General features: G+C 41.3%; 1 protein-coding gene and 1 pseudogene across 12 annotated transcripts in view; both read right to left on the reverse strand.

The window, feature by feature from the left end:
* Nucleotides 1-21906, reverse strand: part of OR13P13 (olfactory receptor family 13 subfamily P member 13) — a 217358-nt gene that overhangs the window by 75382 nt on the left and 120070 nt on the right. For 3 of the 12 annotated variants that reach the window (XM_059884640.1, XM_059884642.1, XM_059884641.1), the window contains one exon: nucleotides 17416-21386. The exons of the other annotated variants lie outside the window; for them this stretch is intronic. In XM_059884640.1, the coding sequence (XP_059740623.1) occupies nucleotides 17469-18848 (1380 nt within the window). In that variant the 5' untranslated portion in view covers nucleotides 18849-21386 and the 3' untranslated portion in view covers nucleotides 17416-17468. Of the gene's footprint in view, nucleotides 1-17415; nucleotides 21387-21906 lie in introns of those variants that run through there. 12 annotated transcript variants of the gene reach the window in all.
* Nucleotides 11956-12856, reverse strand: OR10AK16P (olfactory receptor family 10 subfamily AK member 16, pseudogene; annotated as a pseudogene).

Here is a 21906-nt window from a genome sequence, read left to right on the forward strand (position 1 = left end):
CCATTGAGGTAAGTACTAGTACCTACACTTTTAAGATGGGAAAAAACAAACTAAGCCATAGAGAAAGTAAGTGATTCACTCCAAATTAAACTGTTTGCGTGATCGAACCTGGGGTTTGAACCAAGGCAGTTTGGCTTCAGGGCCAACTCTTAATTGTTAATTTCTCCTGCTGGAGGTGAACAGGCTCTAAGCAGGAGGGCCAAAGAATGCAAACTGCCCCCATCTGCTCCTCAATTTGAGCTTCTTGAGGCTTGGCACAAGGTACTTTAGAATCATGGCCTACATGTTACAGCCACCAGATGAGAAAGAATCAGATCTCTCCTAGGATAAGGGAATAAAGTGGCAGCCACAGACTATCTCTCATGATAGTGTCCTCCATCTGCTCCCATCACTTGGAGGTGGGAAACCATGGGGTTGTACTGGAAGCAGAAGGCATCCATAGCAAGAGACTTGGGAACTGATTACCATACTAGAACTTAGTAAATCTTTGTCAAATCCCCTCTCTTAGTCAACCTTGATTTCCAAAGGGAATGGGGACAGTCATTTAGTGAAAATTAAAAGTCTCCTAAGATTCCATTAAGCCAACAGTCTCTGTCCTAATTCACAAAAGCCCAGGTCTCTAGTGAAGAGGGGAGTGGGAACTAATCATTGTGGTCGCTGATGTCATTGGTGAAGGCTTCTCCCAGTATAACCATCATTGTCCTTTCATAATGTCTCGTATCTGGACTTGGAGATCTGAAGCTCAAGAAATTCATTTTCTGCATCTAACTCCTAGAACTTGGCTTGGCAAAGAGGACCTGTCCATATATAGTTCCTAAATGAACAAATGGGAAAAGGAAGAGGCCTAGGAAGAAAGAATGGGGAGGGGACTGAGATGTGAAGTGGGGAGGAAAGAAGAATGAGGAACAAGGGAGGGGGCTAGAGGGATGTTGGGGAACAAGCATGGAGAGGACCCAGTGACTGAGTGACCTGGCTACCTCTGAACCCCAGGCCCACAGATGTCTGGATCATACCCATAGCCCCAGCCCAGTGACTACCTCACCCCTCACTCATTCACACATCACAGAGAGACTGTTACTTGTCCTGAAGAGGAAGAGACTCAACAGGAAGCACCCAGGGCAACTGAGTCCAGTGAGGCAGGATTCCAGGCAACCCAGTCTCCAGAAAAACACTAGGCTTCTGAGAGGTGGAAGGATGAACCCCCTGGCTTCTCTCTATGATTCAGCTCTTTGCACTTGACCCGGCCAACCCTGGCTCCTGAAGGCCTTTCCTATCAGGTCCTCAGGGTTAGATGGAGGGAGGCTTGGCCCATCCATCCTTCTCTCAATGGACCAAGCTGTTGAGGCTTTATGTCCTGCCTCCTTACCAGGCTTTTCTGGGAGACAGAGGGGAGGGCCATCTTCCTGCTTCCTGCCACTGTCTCTGTCCCTGGTGGGGATGCCAAGATGGAATTCTCCAAATGTTGTCAACAAGAATCCCACAAGAAAGAGTCCTTTAGGGTTAGAGCAGGAGAAAACCCACCCCGTTGGGGAGACACAGTGACCTGTCCTTTCTTTTTCCAGCTTTCTGAGGAATATTACCAGTCCAGGGGAGAGGAAATTATACCTGGTCTTCTTGCAGAAATGTCAAGAACTAAAAGCCTCATGTTGATTCTCTTCTTACTCCCAAGCCCCTGTGCCCCAATGTGTCAATTAGAACATGGCTGAGTCATACTCCTATTCTTTATGGTGGGAGATTCTGAGCAAATCAAAATCTTCCTCTGTTACTGACCAGAATAACAACTCTACCTGAACTCTAATTGAATTTCTTCCTGCTGTCCCAGAGCTGGTTCTGATCACCAGCAGGGTTGGGCCAGCTGGGGCATTGGTAGGAGGATGAAGACTGGACTCTGGATGCTGAATTCTGAGCCAGGTGGGCCTGCAGGCCTCAAGCAGATGAGGGTGGGCTGGCAAGAGGGAAAAAGCTAGGGCTGCGGCAGTCCTAACAATGGGGGACTCTCTGCGGAGGTTGAGAATACCTCTGGGAAGGACTCTGGCAATTATCTCTTGTTTGCTAAGACAGGTGCCCCAGAAAGTTTTCTGATTTTATGTCTGGGGATGGAGCTGAGGGAAATGGCAGGAGGTGGTGATGGTAATAATGGTCAAGAGCATCTCAATGGTCCTCTAGGACAGCTCCATGCACAAAGCACTTTCATGTGACTTTTCTCACCGGGTCCTCCCAGTACTCCTGGGAGGGAGGTCTTATGGGAGGGCAGTGTCGTGGTCCTGGTTTATAGATGATGACAATGATGTTGGTTCACTGAGCACTTGTGATGGGCCATGTACTGAGGGAGTCAGCAATACAGGTTTTGGTCATTTAGTGCTCTCTAAGGGATAAAGGGGCTTCAAAGTCAACATGTCCAATTCCTTATTCTCTTTTACAGCCATGAAAACTACAGCTCAGAGAAGCAAAGTCATCGCCCTGCAGGAGTTAGTGTAGGTGATTCCAACCTAGAAGTCCTTTTTCCCAGTCAGAGACCCATTCAATGGACCACAGGCTCCTTCCCCTGCTTCATTCTCTAGGAGTCTGAAGAAAAACTGTCCACCTGTCCATCTCATCGTTCATGCCTTCAACATTTCACCCCTGGGTGTTTGTATCCCCCGATGCTATAAATCTTGTTTGAGCCAATGAAAGTACACAAAGTTCAGACAAGGTAATGGTATAGTAATAATAATGGTAAAGAAAAAAACAGCAAAACAATAGCAACAGTGGTGATAATGATTACGGTTGCATGCATGCTAAGTCACTTCAGTGGTGTTCAACTCTTCATGATCCTATGTATTGGAGCTGCCAAGCTCCTCTGTCCATGGGATTCTCCAGGCAAGAATACTAGAATGGGTTGTCATTTCCTTCTCCAGAAATTACTATAATAATAGCAAAACCTTATAGGTTTTGTTTCTTATGTGCTTTACTTACAATAACCCATTTATATCCATCTAGAGATGACTTCTCATCTTCAACTTCACTGGGAACATTGATTTAACCACCAGTGGAAAAACTCTCTACTGGGACACTAAGATCTCCAAGCTAGCAGATTTCAGAGTTCCTAAAATAGGGAAAAATATTCTGTGAGTGAGTTACTGGGTATAAGTGTCACAGATTCCACTTCCATTTCACTGCTTGATTCCCATATTTACGCATTCTTGGATGGGAGGAAACAGCGCCATATAGTCTCTCTCAAAGCATAAACTTAGCATCATGTTCACTTTAAAGACATATGTAAGATAGGCCCTATTCTTTCAAGGAATTTTTACTGACGTGTAACAATAACTGAGTCTTAATAAGCCATTCCACTTTTCAATTAGGCCACCTTATCCTAAGCAATTCCAAAGAATGCTCAAACTACCACACAATTGCACTCATCTCACACGCTAGTAAAGTAATGCTCAAAATTCTCCAAGCCAGGCTTCAGCAATATGTGAACCGTGAACTTCCTGATGTTCAAGCTGGTTTTAGAAAAGGCAGAGGAACCAGAGATCAAATTGCCAACATCTGCTGGATCATAGAAAAAGCAAGAGAGTTCCAGAAAAACATCTATTTCTGCTTTATTGACTATGCCAAAGCCTTTGACTGTGTGGATCACAATAAACTGTGGAAAATTCTGAAAGAGAAGGGAATACCAGACCACCTGATCTGCCTCTTGAGAAATTTGTATGCAGGTCAGGAAGCAACAGTTAGAACTGGACATGGAACAACAGACTGGTTCCAAATAGGAAAAGGAGTTCGTCAAGGCTGTATATTGTCACCCTGTTTATTGAACTTCTATGCAGAGTATATCATGAGAAACGCTGGACTGGAAGAAACACAAACTGGAAACAAGATTGCTGCAGAAATATCAATAACCTCAGATATGCAGATGACACCACCCTTATGGCAGAAAGTGAAGAACAACTAAAAAGCCTCTTGATGAAAGTGAAAGTGGAGAGTGAAAAAGTTGGCTTAAAGCTCAACATTCAGAAAACGAAGATCATGGCATCCGGTCCCACCACTTCATGGGAAATAGATGGAGGAACAGTGGAAACAGTGTCAGACTTTATTTTTCTGGGCTCCAAAATCACTGCAGATGGTGACTGCAGCCATGAAATTAAAAGACGCTTACTCCTTGGAAGGAAAGTTATGACCAACCTAGATAGCATATTCAAAAGCAGAGACATAACTTTGCCAACAAAGGTTCGTCTAGTCAAGGCTATGGTTTTTCCTGTGGTCATGTATGGATGTGAGAGTTGGACTGTGAAGAAGGCTGAGCGCCAAAGAATTGATGCTTTTGAACTGTGGTGTTGGAGAAGACTCTTGAGAGTCCCTTGGACTGCAAGGAGATCCAACCAGTCCATTGTGAAGATCAGCCCTGGGATTTCTTTGGAAGGAATGATGATAAAGCTGAAACTCCAGTACTTTGGCTACCTCATGCGAAGAGTTGACTCATAGGAAAAGACTTTGATGCTGGGAGGGATTGGGGGCAGGAGAAGGGGACGACAGAGGATGAGATGGCTGGATGGCATCACTGACTCGATGGACATGAGTCTCAGTGAACTCCGGGAGCTGGTGATGGACAGGGAGGCCTGGCATGCTGCAATTCATGGGGTCACAAAGAGTTGGACATGACTGAGCGACTGATCTGATCTGATCTGATCCTAAGTATACAAAAAAGATCTTCATGACCCAGATAACCATGATGTTGTGATCACTCACCTAGAGCCAGACATCCTTGAATGTGAAGTCAAGTGGGCCTTAGGAAGCATCACTACGAACAAAGCTAGTGGAGGTGATGGAATCCCAGTTGAGCTATTTCAAACCCTAGAAGATGATGCTGTGAAAGTGCTGCACTCAATATATCAGCAAATTTTGAAAACTCAGCAGTGGCCACAGGACTGGAAAAGTTCAGTTTTCATTTCAATCCCAAAGAAAGGCAATGCAAAGAATGCTCAAACTACTGTACAATTTCACTCATCTCACATGGTAGTAAAGTCATGCTCAAAATTCTCCATGCCAGGCTTCAGCAATACATGAACCATGAACTTCCAGATGTTCAAGCTGGTTTTAGAGAAGGCAGAGGAACCAGAAATCAAGCTGCCAACATCTGCTGGATCATCAAAAAACAAGAGAGTTCGAGAAAAACATCTATTTCTGCTCTATTGACTATGCCAAAGCCTTTGACTGTGTGGATCACAATAAACTGTGGAAAATTCTGAAAGAGATGGGAATGCCAGACTACCTGGCCTGCCTCTTGAGAAATCTGTATGCAGGTCAAGAAGCAACAGTTAGTACTGGACGTAGAACAAGAAACTGGTTTCAAATAGGAAAAGGAGTACATCAAGGCTGTATATTATCACCCTGCTTATTTAACTTATATGCAGAGTACATCATGAGAAACACTGGGCTGGAAGAAGCACAAGCTGGAATCACGATTGCCAGGAGAAATATGAATAACCTCAGAGATGCAGATGACACCACCCTTATGGCAGAAAGTTAAGAGGAGCTAAAGAACCTCTTGATGAAAGTGAAAGAGGAGAGTGAAAAAGTTGGTTTAAAGCTCAACATTCAGAAAACTAAGATTGTGGCATCTGGTTCCACCACTTCATGGCAAATAAATGGGGAAACAGTGGAAACAGTGTCAGACTTTATTTTTGGGGGCTCCAAATCACTGCAGATGGTGACTGCAGCCATGAAATTAAAAGACGCTTACTTCTTAGAAGGAAAGTTATGACCAACCTAGACAGCATATTAAAAAGCAGAGATATTACTTTGCCAACAAAGGTCCGTCTAGTCAAGGCTATGGTTTTTCCAGTAGTCATGTATGGATGTGAGAGTTAGACTATAAAGAAAGCTAAGCGCCAAAGAATTTATGCTTTTGAACTGTGGTGTTGGAGAAGACTCTTGAGAGTCCTTTGGATTGCAAGGAGTCCATCAGTCCATCCTAAAGGAGATCAGTCCTGGGTATTCACTGCAAGGACTGATGCTGAAGCTGAAACTCCAATATTTTGGCCACCTGATGAGAAGAGCTGACTCATTGGAAAAGACCCTGATCCTGGGAAAAATTGAGGGCAGAAGGAGAGGGGATGACAGAGGATGAGATGGTTGGATGGCATCACCAACTCAATGGACAGGAGTTTGGGTAGACTCCAGGAGTTGATGATGGAGAGGGAGACCTGGCGTGCTGTGGTTCATGGAGTCACAAAGAGTCAGACACGACTGAGCGACTGAACTGAACTGAACTGATCCTAAGTTTTGGAGGTTAAGTAAAACTATTGATTCTATAATTATGAGCCCATAGATGTAAAATGAGTTTCTTGATCAAATACAATGCTGTGGGGATGCCCTGATGGTGGGATTAGGCATGCTCTGAAATCAAAGATCATGATGCTAGCAAAAGCTTTATGGGCAGGGGAAGAAAATCTGTATCTAGAATCTGCTTATGTTCCTATGAAGACAGATCATTGTCCCCTCCATGGTGTAAGAGATTCAGTGTATCATACTGCCACAGGTGGCAGCCTGCTCTCCTGGAGAATGGTGTCATAGAGTTGACCTCTGCTCTTTGCCCATGAAGCACTCGTTAGTAGTGGTAGCCAGGTCAGCTGTGGAAAGGGGAAGTCCGTTTTGAGCCCATGTGGACAGCCTCTATGCTGGCAACATGGGCACTTTGCTCATGTGTTTACTGAACAAAGGTCTGGGGGGTAAACCTGACTGACATCCACAGAGTGTGTCATTTTGTTCCACCTGATTTGTCTCCTCTGCAATTGATACTTTTTTATGAATATGCATGTGTGACACAGTCTGTGTCCACTCTGAGGAAGTCCATCCACATACATCTCCCCTCTCTCCAAACTTTCTTGCCAGATTTCTTTGAATCTTGTAGTGAGGTAGTTATTTAATAGCTTTCTCTGGTTTTCTCATTTTCCTATGCATCAGTCTGCTAACACTTTCTATCTTTTAAAAGTTTTAATTTTAGTAATCTACATTTTCCTAGAAAAACATCCATTGCCTCTAAGTTTGCAATTTTATTTGCATAGGGATCAGCAAACAGAGAAAGCAGAGTTGGGGGACTTATGTTTCTTGCACAGGAGTGCACAGCTGTTAAGTGGTAGTTTACCAATCTGCCCAAACAGAAACTGTGAGATCATTAGTGCAGAAATGGATCAAAAGGGCAAAGAATTAGAGAAGCTGATGTTTCAGTCTACCAGCAAAATATTTCCCCCAAATAGATGACCTGAGTCTTACTAGACAGGGGCTGTGACAACTCTCTGCTATTTTCTTTGTTTAAGGAAATAGGAGGACAAGTAAAATAAATAAATAAAACAAAAAAACAACAACCCTCATAGAGACCAAATTAAAACAGAATTAATTAACAATATTTTAAAACCCCACTCCTAAGTACCTATACAATTCCTAAGAACCGCTGGTTTGGGGACTACAAATTCCATGAGGATGGGGCTGTGACTTCCTGTCACCAGTGCCAGGGATCAGTGATGACAGCTGACAATCAATGGCTCCCACCAGTGAATTATAGGGAAGTAGAGATAGTGGTGAAGCTGGCTTAAAACCCTGATAGTTTTTTATTTCTCCCTTTTCACCAACACACCCAAACCATCATGTGCTCTTGCTTCTTTCCTCATCACATCATTCAGCATGTCCCTACTAACTGCCACCATCAAGTCTAGCACCTTCAGAAATTATGCCTAGGTCTCCCCACTAACTGTTCCTCTTCACTCCAGTCCCCTCATCGGTACTCCCAAGCCATTCTCCTGAAAACACTGTGGCACCTTCTCTCCTCCACCCCAGTCCTCATCCCAGGTTCTTTTTTTTTTTTTTTTCATCCCAGGTTCTTAAAAATAGAAGTTTTCTATCTTTAAGATAAAATCTATTATCAGTGTTTTATAGTTTTCTACATTAATCAAAGATGACACAAATAAATGGAGAAATATACCATGTTCATGGATCAGAAGAACCAACATAGTGAAGATGAGTATACTACCCAAAACAATCTATAGATTCAATGCAATCCCTATAAAGCTACCAATGGTATTTTTCAGAGAACTAGAACAAATAATTTCACAATTTGTATGGAAATACAAAAAACCTTGACTAGCCAAAGCAATCTTGAGAAAGAAGAGTGGAACTGGAGGAATCAACCTGCCTGACTTCAGACTATACTACAAAGCTACAGCCATCAAGACAGTATGGTATTGGCACAAAGACAGAAATATAGATCAATGGAACAAAATAGAAAGCCCAGAGATAAATCCACGCACATATGGACACCTTATCTTTGACAAAGGAAGGAAGAATACAGTGGAGAAAAGGCAATCTCTTTAACAAGTGGTGCTGGGAAAACTGACCAACCACTTGTAAAAGAATGAAACTAGAACACTTTCTAACACCATACACAAAAATAAACTCAAAATGTATTAAAGATCTAAATGTAAGACCAGAAACTATAAAACTCCTAGAGGAGAACATAGGTAAAACACTTTCTGACATAAATCACTGCAGGATCCTCTATGACCCACCTCCCAGAGTAATGGAAATAAAAGCAAAAATAAACAAATGGGACCTAATTAAATGTAAAAGCTTTTGCACAACGAAGGAAACTCTAAGCAAGGTGAAAAGACAGCCTTCAGAATGGGAGAAAATAATAGCAAATGAAGCAACTGACAAAGAATTAATCTCAAAAATATACAAACAGCTCATGCAGCTCAATTCCAGAAAAATAAACGACCCAATCAAAAAATGGGCCAAAGAACTAAATAGACATTTCTCCAAAGAAGACATACAGATGGCTAACAAACACATGAAAAGATGCTCAACATCACTCATTATCAGAGAAATGCAAATCAAAACCACAATGAGGTCTGTCATTCAACCACAATGACTGTCATATGGCTGCAATCCAAAAGTCTGCAAGCAATAAATGCTGGAGAGGGTGTGGAGAAAAGGGAACCCTCTTACACTGTTGGTGGGAATGCAAACTAGTACAGCCACCATGGAGAACAGTGTGAGATTCCTTACTACTACTAGTACTACTACTACTAAGTCACTTCAGTTGTGTCTGACTGTGCGATCCCACAGAAGGCAGCCCGCCAGGCTCCCCCATCCCTGGGATTCTCCAGGCAAGAACACTGGAGTGGGTTGCCATTTCCTTCTCCAGTGCATGAAAGTGAAAAGTGAAAGTGAATTCGCTCAGCCGTGTTCAACTCTTAGAGACCCCATGGACTGCAGCCTACCAGGCTCCTCTGTCCATGGGATTTTCTAGGCAAAAGTACTGGAGTGGGGTGCCATTGCCTATTCCTTAAAGAACTGTAAATAGAACTCCCATACAACCCAGCAATCCCACTGCTGGGCATACACACCAAGGAAACCAGAATTGAAAGAGACAGATGTACCCCAGTGTTCATTGCAGCACTGTTTACAATAGCCAGGACATGGAAGCAACCTAGGTGTCCATCAGAAGATGAATGGATAAGAAAGCTGTGGTACATATACACAGTGGAATATTACTCAGCTATTAAAAAGAATATATTTGAATCCGTTCTAATGAGGTGGATGAAACTGGAGCCTATTATACAGAGTGCAGTAAGTCAGAAAGAAAAACACCAATACAGTATATTAACACTTATATATGGAATTTAGAAAGATGGTGACAATGACCCTATATGGGAGACAGCAAAAGAGACACAGATATAAAGAACAGACTTTTGGACTCTGTGAGAGAAGATGAGGTTATGATGATTTGAGAGAATAGCATTGAAACATGTATATTACCATATGTGAAATAGATGATCAGTCCAGGTTCAATGTATGAGACAGGGCACTCAGGGCCAGTGCACTGGGATGACCCTGAGGGATGGGATGGGGAGGGAAGGGGGAGGGGTTCAGGATGGGGAACACATGTACACCTATGGCTGATTCATGTCAATGTATGGCAAAAACCACTACAATATTGTAAATTAATTAGCCTCCAATTAAAATAAATAAATAAATTTTTTAAAAATCTATTATCATCTTGAATTACAAACTCTGTTACTATCTATCCAAGTAGAGAGACAAACAAAACCTCATCACTTCACCCACAAGACTCACTCTTCACTACCCTGATTATTGACTCTAGTTGTAGCAGAGCCACCAGGTAGACTCCACACCTTCTGGAAGGAACTCCAAGAGCCAATAAGACCTTTTCCACAGTATCCAGGCAACCCCTTCCCCACAAAGCCAGAAACAGAAAGTTCTCAAAAGTTTTAAGTCCCTTCCACCAGCTACATAGCTTCCTACCCTCTTCCTCGAAGGCAGGAACACTACAACAGCCCATGGGACCCTTCACTTTCTGCCTGAAATATTCTGGAAATGCTGCCTGGAACTTTGCCACACGATTGGTGCCAGTACTCATCTACACAAGCCCGTACTTAGCCCTGTCCTGTTACATCTCTCATCCCTAAGACTTCTGGGCCATCAATGAGGCCTGAAAGAAAGCTGGATTCCCATGCTAACTCTGAGGCTTGTGCCAGAGTTCTTATAGAATCTCTTATGTCATTTAGATCCCTTGAAAGAATCAGAGGCACTGCTTAAAATGGACTGTACCTGCAATGACTTTCATTCTTCTGTGGTCTTTTAATTCACTCTACGGTTCACAGAAGATACACTAGTTTACTGCATTTGATTTCATGCATTTCACCTACTGTGACATAGAATTTTGGAGACACAGAGGTCTTAGAGACCTTTCAATTTGAGGTGTTCATTCTATTTATGAGTAAGGTGAGATCCAAAGAAAGGAAGTAAATGGCCCAAAGTGACATAACCAGTTAGCAAGGTTGGGACTAGAACCCAGGTCAATTAATGTCAAGTTTGGTTCTTTCCACCGATGATGCAGAGTACAAGGTATCAATCCCATAAACCATATTGCTTCCATGCATCAGGCCAGGTCCACGGGTTACATTGGCTCTGTATACCATCAGCTTAATTTTCAATGTTGGTTGCATATATTTATTATTTTTCTGTACTACTATGATTGCCTACTACTAGACATTCTTCTATGTCCATACACCACATCACTTTCGGGTACCATGCTTCACGGTAGTTACATGCATACTATTGGTCCCAGTGCCTCCGTTGTAGATTACATTATCACCCTTAGTATTTGCTCCTCTCACTGTAGAGGGAATACACATCCATCCCCATGCCATGTGACTTGCATTATTTTTCTGTGGGAAGAAAATACTTCCTGCCCTTTTTTCAGAAGGCCTACACATAGGACTTGCTTTGGTCAATAGGATGTCAGCAAAGAGACATGTGTTACTTCTGAGGAGAAACTGTAAGAGTCGTCATGTATTTCAGCCATTGTTCCTTTCTCTCTGTCATAAGTCTCGCATGTTCCAGATAGGGCCTCCTCCTTCAGGCTGTATCCAAGGGTCCCATGGCAGAAGGCCACAGTCTACTTGCAACTGACTTGGAACATGACAAAAATATGGATTTTTACTGTGTAATCCCATGAGATTATGGAGTTTTTGTTAACTGCATCACAATGTTGAAAGTTGATCAAGACAGCTGTTCTTGGTTTCACGTTCCACATTTGTTCCATTGACCAAGTACTATGTTGGTTTTATTGAATAATGTTATTTTCTTTTTTTTTTTTTTTTATTCTTCCAATTTTATTTTATTTTTAAACTTTACATAATTGTATTAGTTTTGCCAAATATCAAAATGAATCCGCCACAGGTATACATGTGTTCCCCATCCCGAACCCTCCTCCCTCCTCCCTCCCCATACCATCCCTCTGGGCCGTCCCAGTGCACCAGCCCCAAGCATCCAGCATCATGCATCGAACCTGGACTGGCATATGTTATAGATGCTGTTCCTTTCTCATCACTGAACACTTTACTCCAGATTCCTCCTGTTTCTCAATTCACCAGGCCAGTCTACACCTCCTCATCACTTTGAGTCCTTGTTCCTCAGACTGTAGACCACAGGATTAAACAGGGAAGTGAAAGCATTATAAAGAGTGAAATCAGCTTGTCTTGCTCAGAGGAATAACTTGAATTGGGCCTCATGTAGAGGTAGATGGCTGGAGCATAGAAGAATGTGATCACAGTCAGGTGGGAAGCACAGGTGGAGAAAGACTTGCAGCAGGCCTGCATGGACTTGAACTTGAGGATGGCCTGGCAATATGGATGTAGGAAGCCACAATGAGCGACAGTGGAGCAACAGCCATGAAGACACTGATGACGAGGTCAACCATCTCAATAACATGGGTATCCATGCAAGCCAAGTTTTATACTGAGGGGCCTTCACAGAAGTAGTGGTTGACCATGTTGGGCTCACAGTATGGCAGCCTCATGGAAAAAGTGTGGATCAGAGAGAAGAAGAAACCACAGACCTAGGTCCCAGCTGACAGTCATGTGCACAGGCCCCAGCTGAGGATGACAGTATAACGCAGTGGATAGCAGATGGCCATGTACCGGTCAAAGGCCATGAATACAAGGAAAAAACACTCAGTCAGGCCCACGGCACCAAAGATGCACATTTGTAGCCAACAACTAGCAAAGGAGATGGTCTGAGATCGAGAAAGAAGATGCACCAGCATCTGGGGCACAGTGGTGGTGACACAGCCCATATCCAGCAGGGAGAGGATACAGAGGAAGAAGTACATGGGAGTGTGGAGATGCGTGTTCAGGCATATCAGGGTGATGATGAGCCCATTGGCAAGGACTGAGCTCAGGAAAAGAAGAAGGAAGGCACTGAAGAGGGTCCTGTTGGTCGTGGGGTCACTGGAGAAGCCACGCAGGATAAATTCAGAAACCCAGCTCTGGTTCTGTCCCAGAGGCATCCACATGGTAGGGCTATAAGACAATCACATTCATTTAAATGTCATCTAAAATGTAATAGTCTAGTAAGAACTGGAGGCAGACCAGCTATGATTTTTAATTCTGATCCCATTACTCACCTAGTGCCTTGCACTTACCTAACCTCTCTGAGCCTCAGTCTCCTCATCTGTAAAATGTGGCTAGTAACACTCACCTCAATGGCAACCCACTCCAGTACTCTTGCCTAGAAAATCCCATGGGCGGAGGAGCCTGGTAGGCTGCAGTCCATGATGTCACAAAGAGTCGGGCACGACTGAGCGATTTCACTTTCACTTTTGACTTTCATGCATTGGAGAAGGAAATGGCAACCCACTCCAATGTTCTTGGCTGGAGAATCCCAGGGATGGGAGAGCCTGGTGGGCTGCCGTCTATGGGGTCACACAGAGTTGGACACGACTGAAGCAACTTAGCAGTAACACTCATCTCTCAGGGTTTTTAAGAGGAGTTGGGGCGATCCACATGAAGCATCTCATGTAAAAAGTGCTTTTAAAAAGTACCAGTCATCCAGTTGTATCTGACTCTTTGCAACCCCATGGACTGTAGCCACCAGGCTCCTCTGTCCATGGAATTCTCCAGGCAAGAATACAGGAGTGGGTTGCCACTCCCTTCTCCAGGGGATCTTCCAGACCCAGGGATTTAACTCAGGTCTCCCACATTCTTTATCATCTGAGCCACCAGGGAAGCCCAAAGCATCTCATCCAATGCACTAGAGAGCAGTAAAATGCTCATTTGCCATCTCTCCAGTCTTACTCCCCACCTCTCAGTGGACAAACTAGTGACTCGAATGTCTAGCAACAATTTACACCACATCTGCTCTAGCCGCCAAACCTGTAGAGGTGGCCTTATCTTCTTCCTTCTCCTTCTTCCAGATCATTTGTCTGGATGTGTTACAAGCTTCTCCTCACCCTGTAACGTCAGTTTTGGCAGCTGAATATGGGAGGCATTACCAGTAGAGGACGATAGAGGGGCATGTGATGATGGAAGAAGGCATGTACTTAAGGTGGTTCTTCAGTCCTCCGTTCCTGATTACATAGGTGGAGAGCCAGTGGGTTGGTGTGGACCAACTGCAGTCACATACTCAGTCACACATACCCTCTCCACCTAGGGGCCACTTCTATGCAAACTCTAGTATGTGGCTCCCCTCCCACCCCCAGCAGCTGACTGTGTATCCCTGTGGCAGTCACACTCTCTTTGAAAAAGTCTGAGATCAACGTAAATAGATACATCCACTATGAAGAACAGCATGGTGGTTCCTTAAAAATCTACTGATGAAAATAAAACTACCATATCCCCAGGAATATCCACTCCTGGATATATATACTGAGAAAAACAGAATTCAAAAAGACAGATGTCCTTTGTTCATCTCCATGTTCACATCCCCATGTTCACTGCAGTACTACTTACAATAGCCAGGACATGAAAGCAACCTAGACGTCCATCCACAGAGAAATGAATAAAAAGATGTGGTACATACATACAACAGAATATTACTCAGCTGTAAAAAGAAACAGAGTTGTGCCACTTACAGAGACATGGATGGACCTAAAAACTGTCACACAGAGTGAAGGAAATCAGAAAGAGAAAAACAAATACCATATAAATCACTTATATGTGGAATCTAGAAAAGTGATACAGATGAACTGATTTGCAAAGCAGAAATAGAGACAAAGATGTAGAGAACAAGTTCTTGGACACTAAGAGGGAAGGGATGGATAGGATGAACTGGGAGACTGGAATTCACATATGTGTAAAACATATAACTAATGAGAACCTACTGTATTAGCTCAGGGACTCTAGTCAATGCTCTCTGGTGACCTAAATGGGAAGGAAATGAAAAAAGAAGGGATAGATGTATACATATAGCTGAATCAGTGTAAAAGAACCATTCTCTAATTTAAAAAAAAAATTAATTTAAAAAGACAAAAGAAAAAAAAGAAAAAGAAAAAGTCTGACCTTAGTCTTAATTTTTAGGGGAAAAGGAGGGCTGTCAGGAACAAGAGGAAGAAGAAAGTGCTTCTTAAATCTTTAGTCCCTTTATGCTATTCCTCAGCCATAAGGTAGTAGCTGCTTTTTTTTTTCAAATGCTATCCCTGGTTCTCTTAGAGTTATCCCTTTTATCAGTTATCTACCTTTTACTAATTAAAATTCTGTGTATTAAATTTTCCCTGTTCACATTACTGATGTGATGTGTCTCCTGCAAGGATCTTAATTGATACATATGCTAAATCTATGGGGAATGAGATTGATAAGGAACAAAATAATACAGAGCTATAAGCTAACTAGCTATACAGTAGTTATTAATTACAAAAGTAAAAAGCGATAGCTGTCAGTGGAAAAACTGGACAATATCTTAGCTGAGTGATTACAGCTGATACCACCAAAAAGAATCAGATAGATACAATGTGTCTCCATATGTGAAATCCTAACAATATCACTACAGATGGTGACTGCAGCCATAAAATTAAAAGACACTTACTCCTTGGAAGGAAAGTTATGAGCAACCTAGATAGCATATTCAAAAGCAGAGACATTACTTTGCCAACAAAGTTTCGTCTAGTCAAGGCTATGGTTTTTCCTGTGGTCATGTATGGATGTGAGAGTTGGACTGTGAAGAAGGCTGAGCACCAAAGAATTGATGCTTTTGAAATGTGGTGTTGGAGAAGACTCTTGAGAGTCCCTTGGACTGCAAGGAGATCCAACCAGTCCATTCTGAAGGAGATCAGCCCTGGGATTTCTTTGGAAGGAATGATGCTAAAGCTGAAACTCCAGTACTCTGGCCACCTCATGCAAAGAGTTGACTCATTGGAAAAGACCCTGATGCTGGGAGGGATTCGGGGCAAGAGGAGAAGGGGATGACAGAGGATGAGATGGCTGGATGGCATCACTGACTCGATGGACGTGAGTCTGAGTGAACTCTGGGAGTTGGTGATGGACAGGGAGGCCTGGCGTGCTGCAATTCATGGGGTCACAAAGAGTCGGACACGACTGAGCGACTGATCTGATCTGATCTAAACAATATATCATCTACATATTACCCAAGCCAGGGGTCCCCAACCCCAGGTCCCAGACTGGTACCTGTTTGCGGCCTGATAGGAACCATTCCACACAGCAGGAGGAGAGTGGTGGGCCAGCAAGTGAAGCTTCATCTATATGCACAGTCGCTGCCCGTCACTGGCATTACCATCCGACAAGAGCTCCACTTCTTGTCGGATCAACGGTGTCACTAAATTCTCATAGGAGCACAAATCCTACTGTGAACTGTGCATGGAAGGGATCTAGGTTATATGCTCCTTACGGGAATCTTCCCCAAATTATCCCCCACCCCTAGCCCATGGAAAAATTGTCTTCCACAAAACTGGATTCTGATGCCAAAAAAAAAAGGTTGGGGACCACGGATTTAAGCCAAAAAAGTAAAACCTGAATCTAATCCTGAGGAAATATCAAAGAAACCTAAATTGACAAAATATACGATAAAAGAACTAGTTCCTAATCTTCAAAAAATATCTACCATGATAACACAACATTGTAAGTTAACTATATTCCAATAGAATTTTTTTAAAAAGCTATTATGAAAGAACATGAAAAGCAAAGAAATCTATACTAGATGGAAGGAGACTAAAAAAAATCTTAACATCTAATGCAAGATGTAATCCTGGAAGAGGAATTACATTAGTTTGACAATTGATAAAAATAGAATATAAATTAAATTAGTTTAGGTAAGTTAATGTTAAATTAATTAATTCAGGAAATGTTAAATTTCCTGAATTTGATAACTACTATATAAGGAGGATGGGCTTCCCTGGTGGTTCAGTGATAAAAAGTCTCCCGGAAATTCAGGAGCTGCAGAAATCTCAGGTTCGATCCCTGGGTTGGGAAGATCCCCTGGAGAAGGGCATGACAACCCACTCCAGTATTCTTGCCTGAGAAATTCCGTGGACAGAGTAGTCTGGCGGGCTATAGTCCATGTGGTCACAACAGAGTTGGCCACAAATTAGCCACTAAACAACAACAACAAAAATATAACAGGATGTCCTCATTCTCTTGCATCTTAGGAACTATTCTCTGAAGTAGAAAAAGGGTAAAGGAACATATCTGCAAATTATTCTCAAATAGTTCTGGAAATTACAATAACAACAATGCTAAAAATTATTCAATTTCTAGGTATGGAACATAAAGGATTTCTTTGCAGTATTCTTTCAGATTTTCTGAGTGTTTCAAAACCATTGCCAAAAACAGCTTTTTTTTTTAATTTTATTTTTAAACTTTACAATATTGTATTGGTTCTGCCATATATCGAAATGAATCCGCCACAGGCATACACGTGTTCCCCATCCTGAACCCTCCTCCCTCCTCCCTCCCCATACCATCCCTTTGGGTCATCCCAGTGCACCAGCCCCAAGCATCCAGTATCGTGCATCGAACCTGGACTGGCGACTCGTTTCATACATGATATTATACATATTTCAATGCCATTCTCCCAAATCATCCCACCCTCTCCCTCTCCCACAGAGTCCAAAAGACTGTTCTATACATCAGTGTCTCTTTTGCTGTCTCGTATACAGGGTTATTGTTACCATCTTTCTAAATTCCATATATATGCGTTAGTATACTGTATTGGTGTTTTCCTTTCTGGCTTACTTCACTCTGTATAATAGGCTCCAGTTTCATCCACCTCATTAGAACTGATTCAAATGCATTCTTTTTAATGGCTGAGTAATACTCCACTGTGTATATGTACCACAGCTTTCTTATCCATTCATCTGCTGATGGACATCTAGGTTGCTTCCATGTCCTGGCTATTATAAACAGTGCTGCGATGAACATTGGGGTACACGTGTCTCTTTCAATTCTGGTTTCCTCAGTGTGTATGCCCAGTAGTGGGATTGCTGGATCATAAGGCAATTCTATTTCCAATTTTTTAAGGAATCTCCACACTGTTCTCCATAGTGGCTGTACTAGTTTGCATTCCCACCAACAGTGTAAGAGGGTTCCCTTTTCTCCATACTCTCTCCAGCATTTATTACTTGTAGACTTTTGGATTGCAGCCATTCTGACTGACGTGAAATGGTACCTCATAGTGGTTTTGATTTGCATTTCTCTGATAATGAGTGATGTTGAGCATTTTTTCATGTGTTTGTTAGCCATCTGTATGTCTTCTTTGGAGAAATGTCTATTTAGTTCTTTGGCCCATTTTTTGATTGGGTCATTTATTTTTCTGGAGTTGAGCTGTAGGAGTTGCTTGTATATTTTTGAGATTAGTTGTTTGTCAGTTGCTTCATTTGTTATTATTTTCTCCCATTCTGAAGGCTGTCTTTTCATCTTGCTTATAGTTTCCTTTGTTGTGCAGAAGCTTTTAATTTTAATTAGGTCCCATTTGTTTATTTTTGCTTTTATTTCCAATATTCTGGGAGGTGGGTCATAGAAGATCCTGCTGTGATGTATGTTGGAGAGTGTTTTGCCTATGTTCTCCTCTAGGAGTTTTATAGTTTCTGGTCTTAAGTTTAGATCTTTAATCCATTTTGAGTTTATTTTTGTGTATGGTGTTAGAAAGTGTTCTAGTTTCATTCTTTCACAAGTGGTTGACCAGTTTTCCCAGCACCACTTGTTAAAGAGATTGTCTTTTCTCCATTGTATATTCTTGCCTCCTTTGTCAAAGATAAGGTGTCCATATGTGCATGGATTTATCTCTGGGCTTTCTATTTTATTCCATTGATCTATATTTCTGTCTTTGTGCCAGTACCATACTGTCTTGATAACTGTGGCTTTGTAGTAGAGCCTGAAGTCAGGCAGGTTGATTCCTCCAGTTCCATTCTTCTTTCTCAAGATAGCTTTGGCTATTCGAGGTTTTTTGTATTTCCATACATATTGTGAAATTATTTGTTCTAGCTCTGTGAAGAATACCGTTGGTAGCTTGATAGGGATTGCATTGAATCTATAAATTGCTTTGGGTAGTATACTCATTTTCACTATATTGATTCTTCCAATCCATGAACATGATATATTTCTCCGTCTATTAGTGTCCTCTTTGATTTCTTTCACCAGTGTTTTATAGATTTAATGTGAAATAAAAGCTTTCCAGACAAACGTAAAGTGAGATTATTTAAAAAGAGCTCTTCAGGCGGAAAGAAAGTGACAGAAACACAAATGAAAAAAAGAAATGAAAAGTCCTTCAAGGAAAGGATAAATATAAATTAATAATGAATATAAATGGATAATAAAGTTTTGTGGGATTTGAAACAAATGAAATACTAAAGATTATGGAAACAATAGTGTAAGAAATGGAAGGGATAAATAGAGTTAGTGCTCTATATATTTAGTATAACTGGAGAAATGGTCAAACTAATCACTTGCATTAGACTGTGATAAGTCAGAGATCTATGTTATAATATCTGGAAAAATTAATAAAAGAATAAATAATGTATAGCCAATAACATAAAATAGGAGAAAATTAACTATAAAAATGTTCATTAATCCAAAATAGTGCTTTATTGAGAGAGAAAAAAATCAGACGTAAAACAGGCAGGTCAGTAGGAAATAAACGGAACTTAACTATGTAGGTAATTACTTTAAATGCAAAAGGACTAAGTATTTTCATCAAAGGCATATTTTCAAACTGAGTTTTTAAAACACCCTACATATTATTCACAAAAAATTTACCTGTTCATTCTGAAATATATAAATATATCAAATCAACATGTTGTTTGTCTTAAACTTACACAATGTTATATCAGTTATATCTCAATAAAGCTGGGTGGGAGAAAAGAAACACATTTTAATATAAGGTTATAGAAATACTAGGAAGTAAATGTATCATGTAAATATTAGCCAAAACTAACATCATAGCTTCATGAAACATTAGTCAAAATTGATTGTATGGTGCATCATAAATGTAGGCTCAGAAAACTCCAAAGCTTGGAAATCATTCAGAATATACTCTCTAAACCATGAAACTGGTTACAAATTAATTTCAAAATAAATATAATGGGTAAATACCTGACTCCTTTGAAGTTGGCATACATTTCTAAATAAGCTATGGAATAAACAGAAATCAAAATGAAAATTACTATATATTTAAATAAATGATGATGAAAATAAAACATTATCAGTGCTTGGGGGAAGTTTATAGCTTTAAATGTATATGTTAGAATACACTTAAAAGGCTAAAAATTAATCAAATAAACTTTCATCTCAAGAAGCTGGAAAAGGAGCCCCAAATCAAACCCAAAAGAAGGTGAAGGAAGGAACTAATAAAGATAAGAGCAGAAAACAAGGAAATGGTAAACAAACTTACAGTGAAGAAAAATTTACAGAGCTGAAAGTGGATTCTTTGGAATAATATAAAGATCCTTAGCAAGACTGATAAAGAAAAATAAATAAAACACAAATCATCAACATCAGAAATGAAAGGGGAACATTACTATAGATCCTACAGTCATTTAAAAGCTAATTTTAAAAACTACAAACAACTTTATAACAACAAATTTGACACTTAAAATAAATGGACAAATGTTTTAAAAAACACAAATTACCAAAACTGACAAAGGAAAACTAAAACTCAGAAGAGTCTATCGTCTTTCCAAAACACTTAATCTGTAACTGTAAACTTTCCTAGACTGAAAACTCTAGGCCCAGACAGATTAACTGATGAGTTTTTCAAACATTTAAGAGAGGAATAATATCAATCATAACAAGTTTATCAAAGCATAGAAAAAGAGGCAAAGTTTCTCAACTCACTTTATGAGATCAGCATAATCTTAATACCAAAATATAACAAAGACATTACAGGAAGGAAAACTCATAAATTAATTTCTCTCATTGGCATTACTGCAAAATTCATTGTGTGTGTGTGTTGGTCGCTCAATCATGTCTGACTCTTTGCAACCCCGTGGACTATAGCCCACCAGGCTCCTCTGTTCGTGGGATTTTCCAGGCAAGAATACTGGAGTGGGTTGCCATTTCATTCTCCAGGGGATCTTCCCAACCAAGGACTCAAACTCAGGTCTCCTGCATTGCAGGCAGATTCTTTACTCTCTGAGCCACTGGGGAAGCCACCAAAATTTATTCAGTTAAGTTCAGTTCAGCCACTCAGTCGTGTCCAACTCTTTACGACCCCATGAATCACAGCACGCCAGGCCTCCCTGTCCATCACCAACTCCCAGAGTTTACCCAAACTCATGTCCATCAAGTTGGTGATGCCATCTCATCCTCTGTCGTCCCCTTCTCCTCCTGCCCCCAATCCCTCCCAGCATCAGGGTCTTTTACAATGAGTCAACTCTTCCCATCAGGTGGTCAAAGTATTGGAGTTTCAGCTTCAGCATCAGTCCTTCCAATGAACACCCAGGACTGATCTCCTTTAGGATGGACTGGTTGGATCTCCTTGCAGTCCAAGGGACTCTCAAGAGTCTTGTCCAACACCACAGTTCAAAAGCATCAATTCTTCGGCGCTCAGCTTTCTTCACCAAAATTCATTAACAACATAGTAATAAATTTAATTTAGCACTGTATTAAAAAGGATAAAACATCACAATCAAATTGGGTTTATTACAAGAATTCAAGGTTGGTTTAGCATTTGATATATAATTTAATTCATCTGATAATGAAAGTAAAAGAGAAAAATTATGTGATTACATCAATATATACAAAAAAGCAACCTGCTGCTGCTGCTGCTAAGTTGCTTCAGTCATGTCCGAGTCTCTGTGACCCCATAGACGGCAGCCCACCAGGCTCCCCTGTCCCTGGGATTCTCCAGGCAAGAACACTGGAGTGGGTTGCCATTTCCTTCTCCAATGCATGAAAGTGAAAAGTGAAAGTGAAGTCGCTCAGTTGTGTCCGACTCTTAGCGACCCCATGGACTGCAGCCTACCAGGCTCCTCCGCCCATGGGATTTTCCAGGCAAGAGTACTGGAGTGGGGTGCCATTGCCTTCTCCAAAAAAGCAACCTAGTAATACTCAATTATCAATTCAAATTCAAAAAAAACCTCTTAGGAAAGTAGAAATAAAAGGTAACTTCCTTAATGTG

Source organism: Bos taurus, chromosome 3, assembly GCF_002263795.3.
Source record: "Bos taurus isolate L1 Dominette 01449 registration number 42190680 breed Hereford chromosome 3, ARS-UCD2.0, whole genome shotgun sequence".
NCBI lineage: Eukaryota > Metazoa > Chordata > Mammalia > Artiodactyla > Bovidae > Bos > Bos taurus.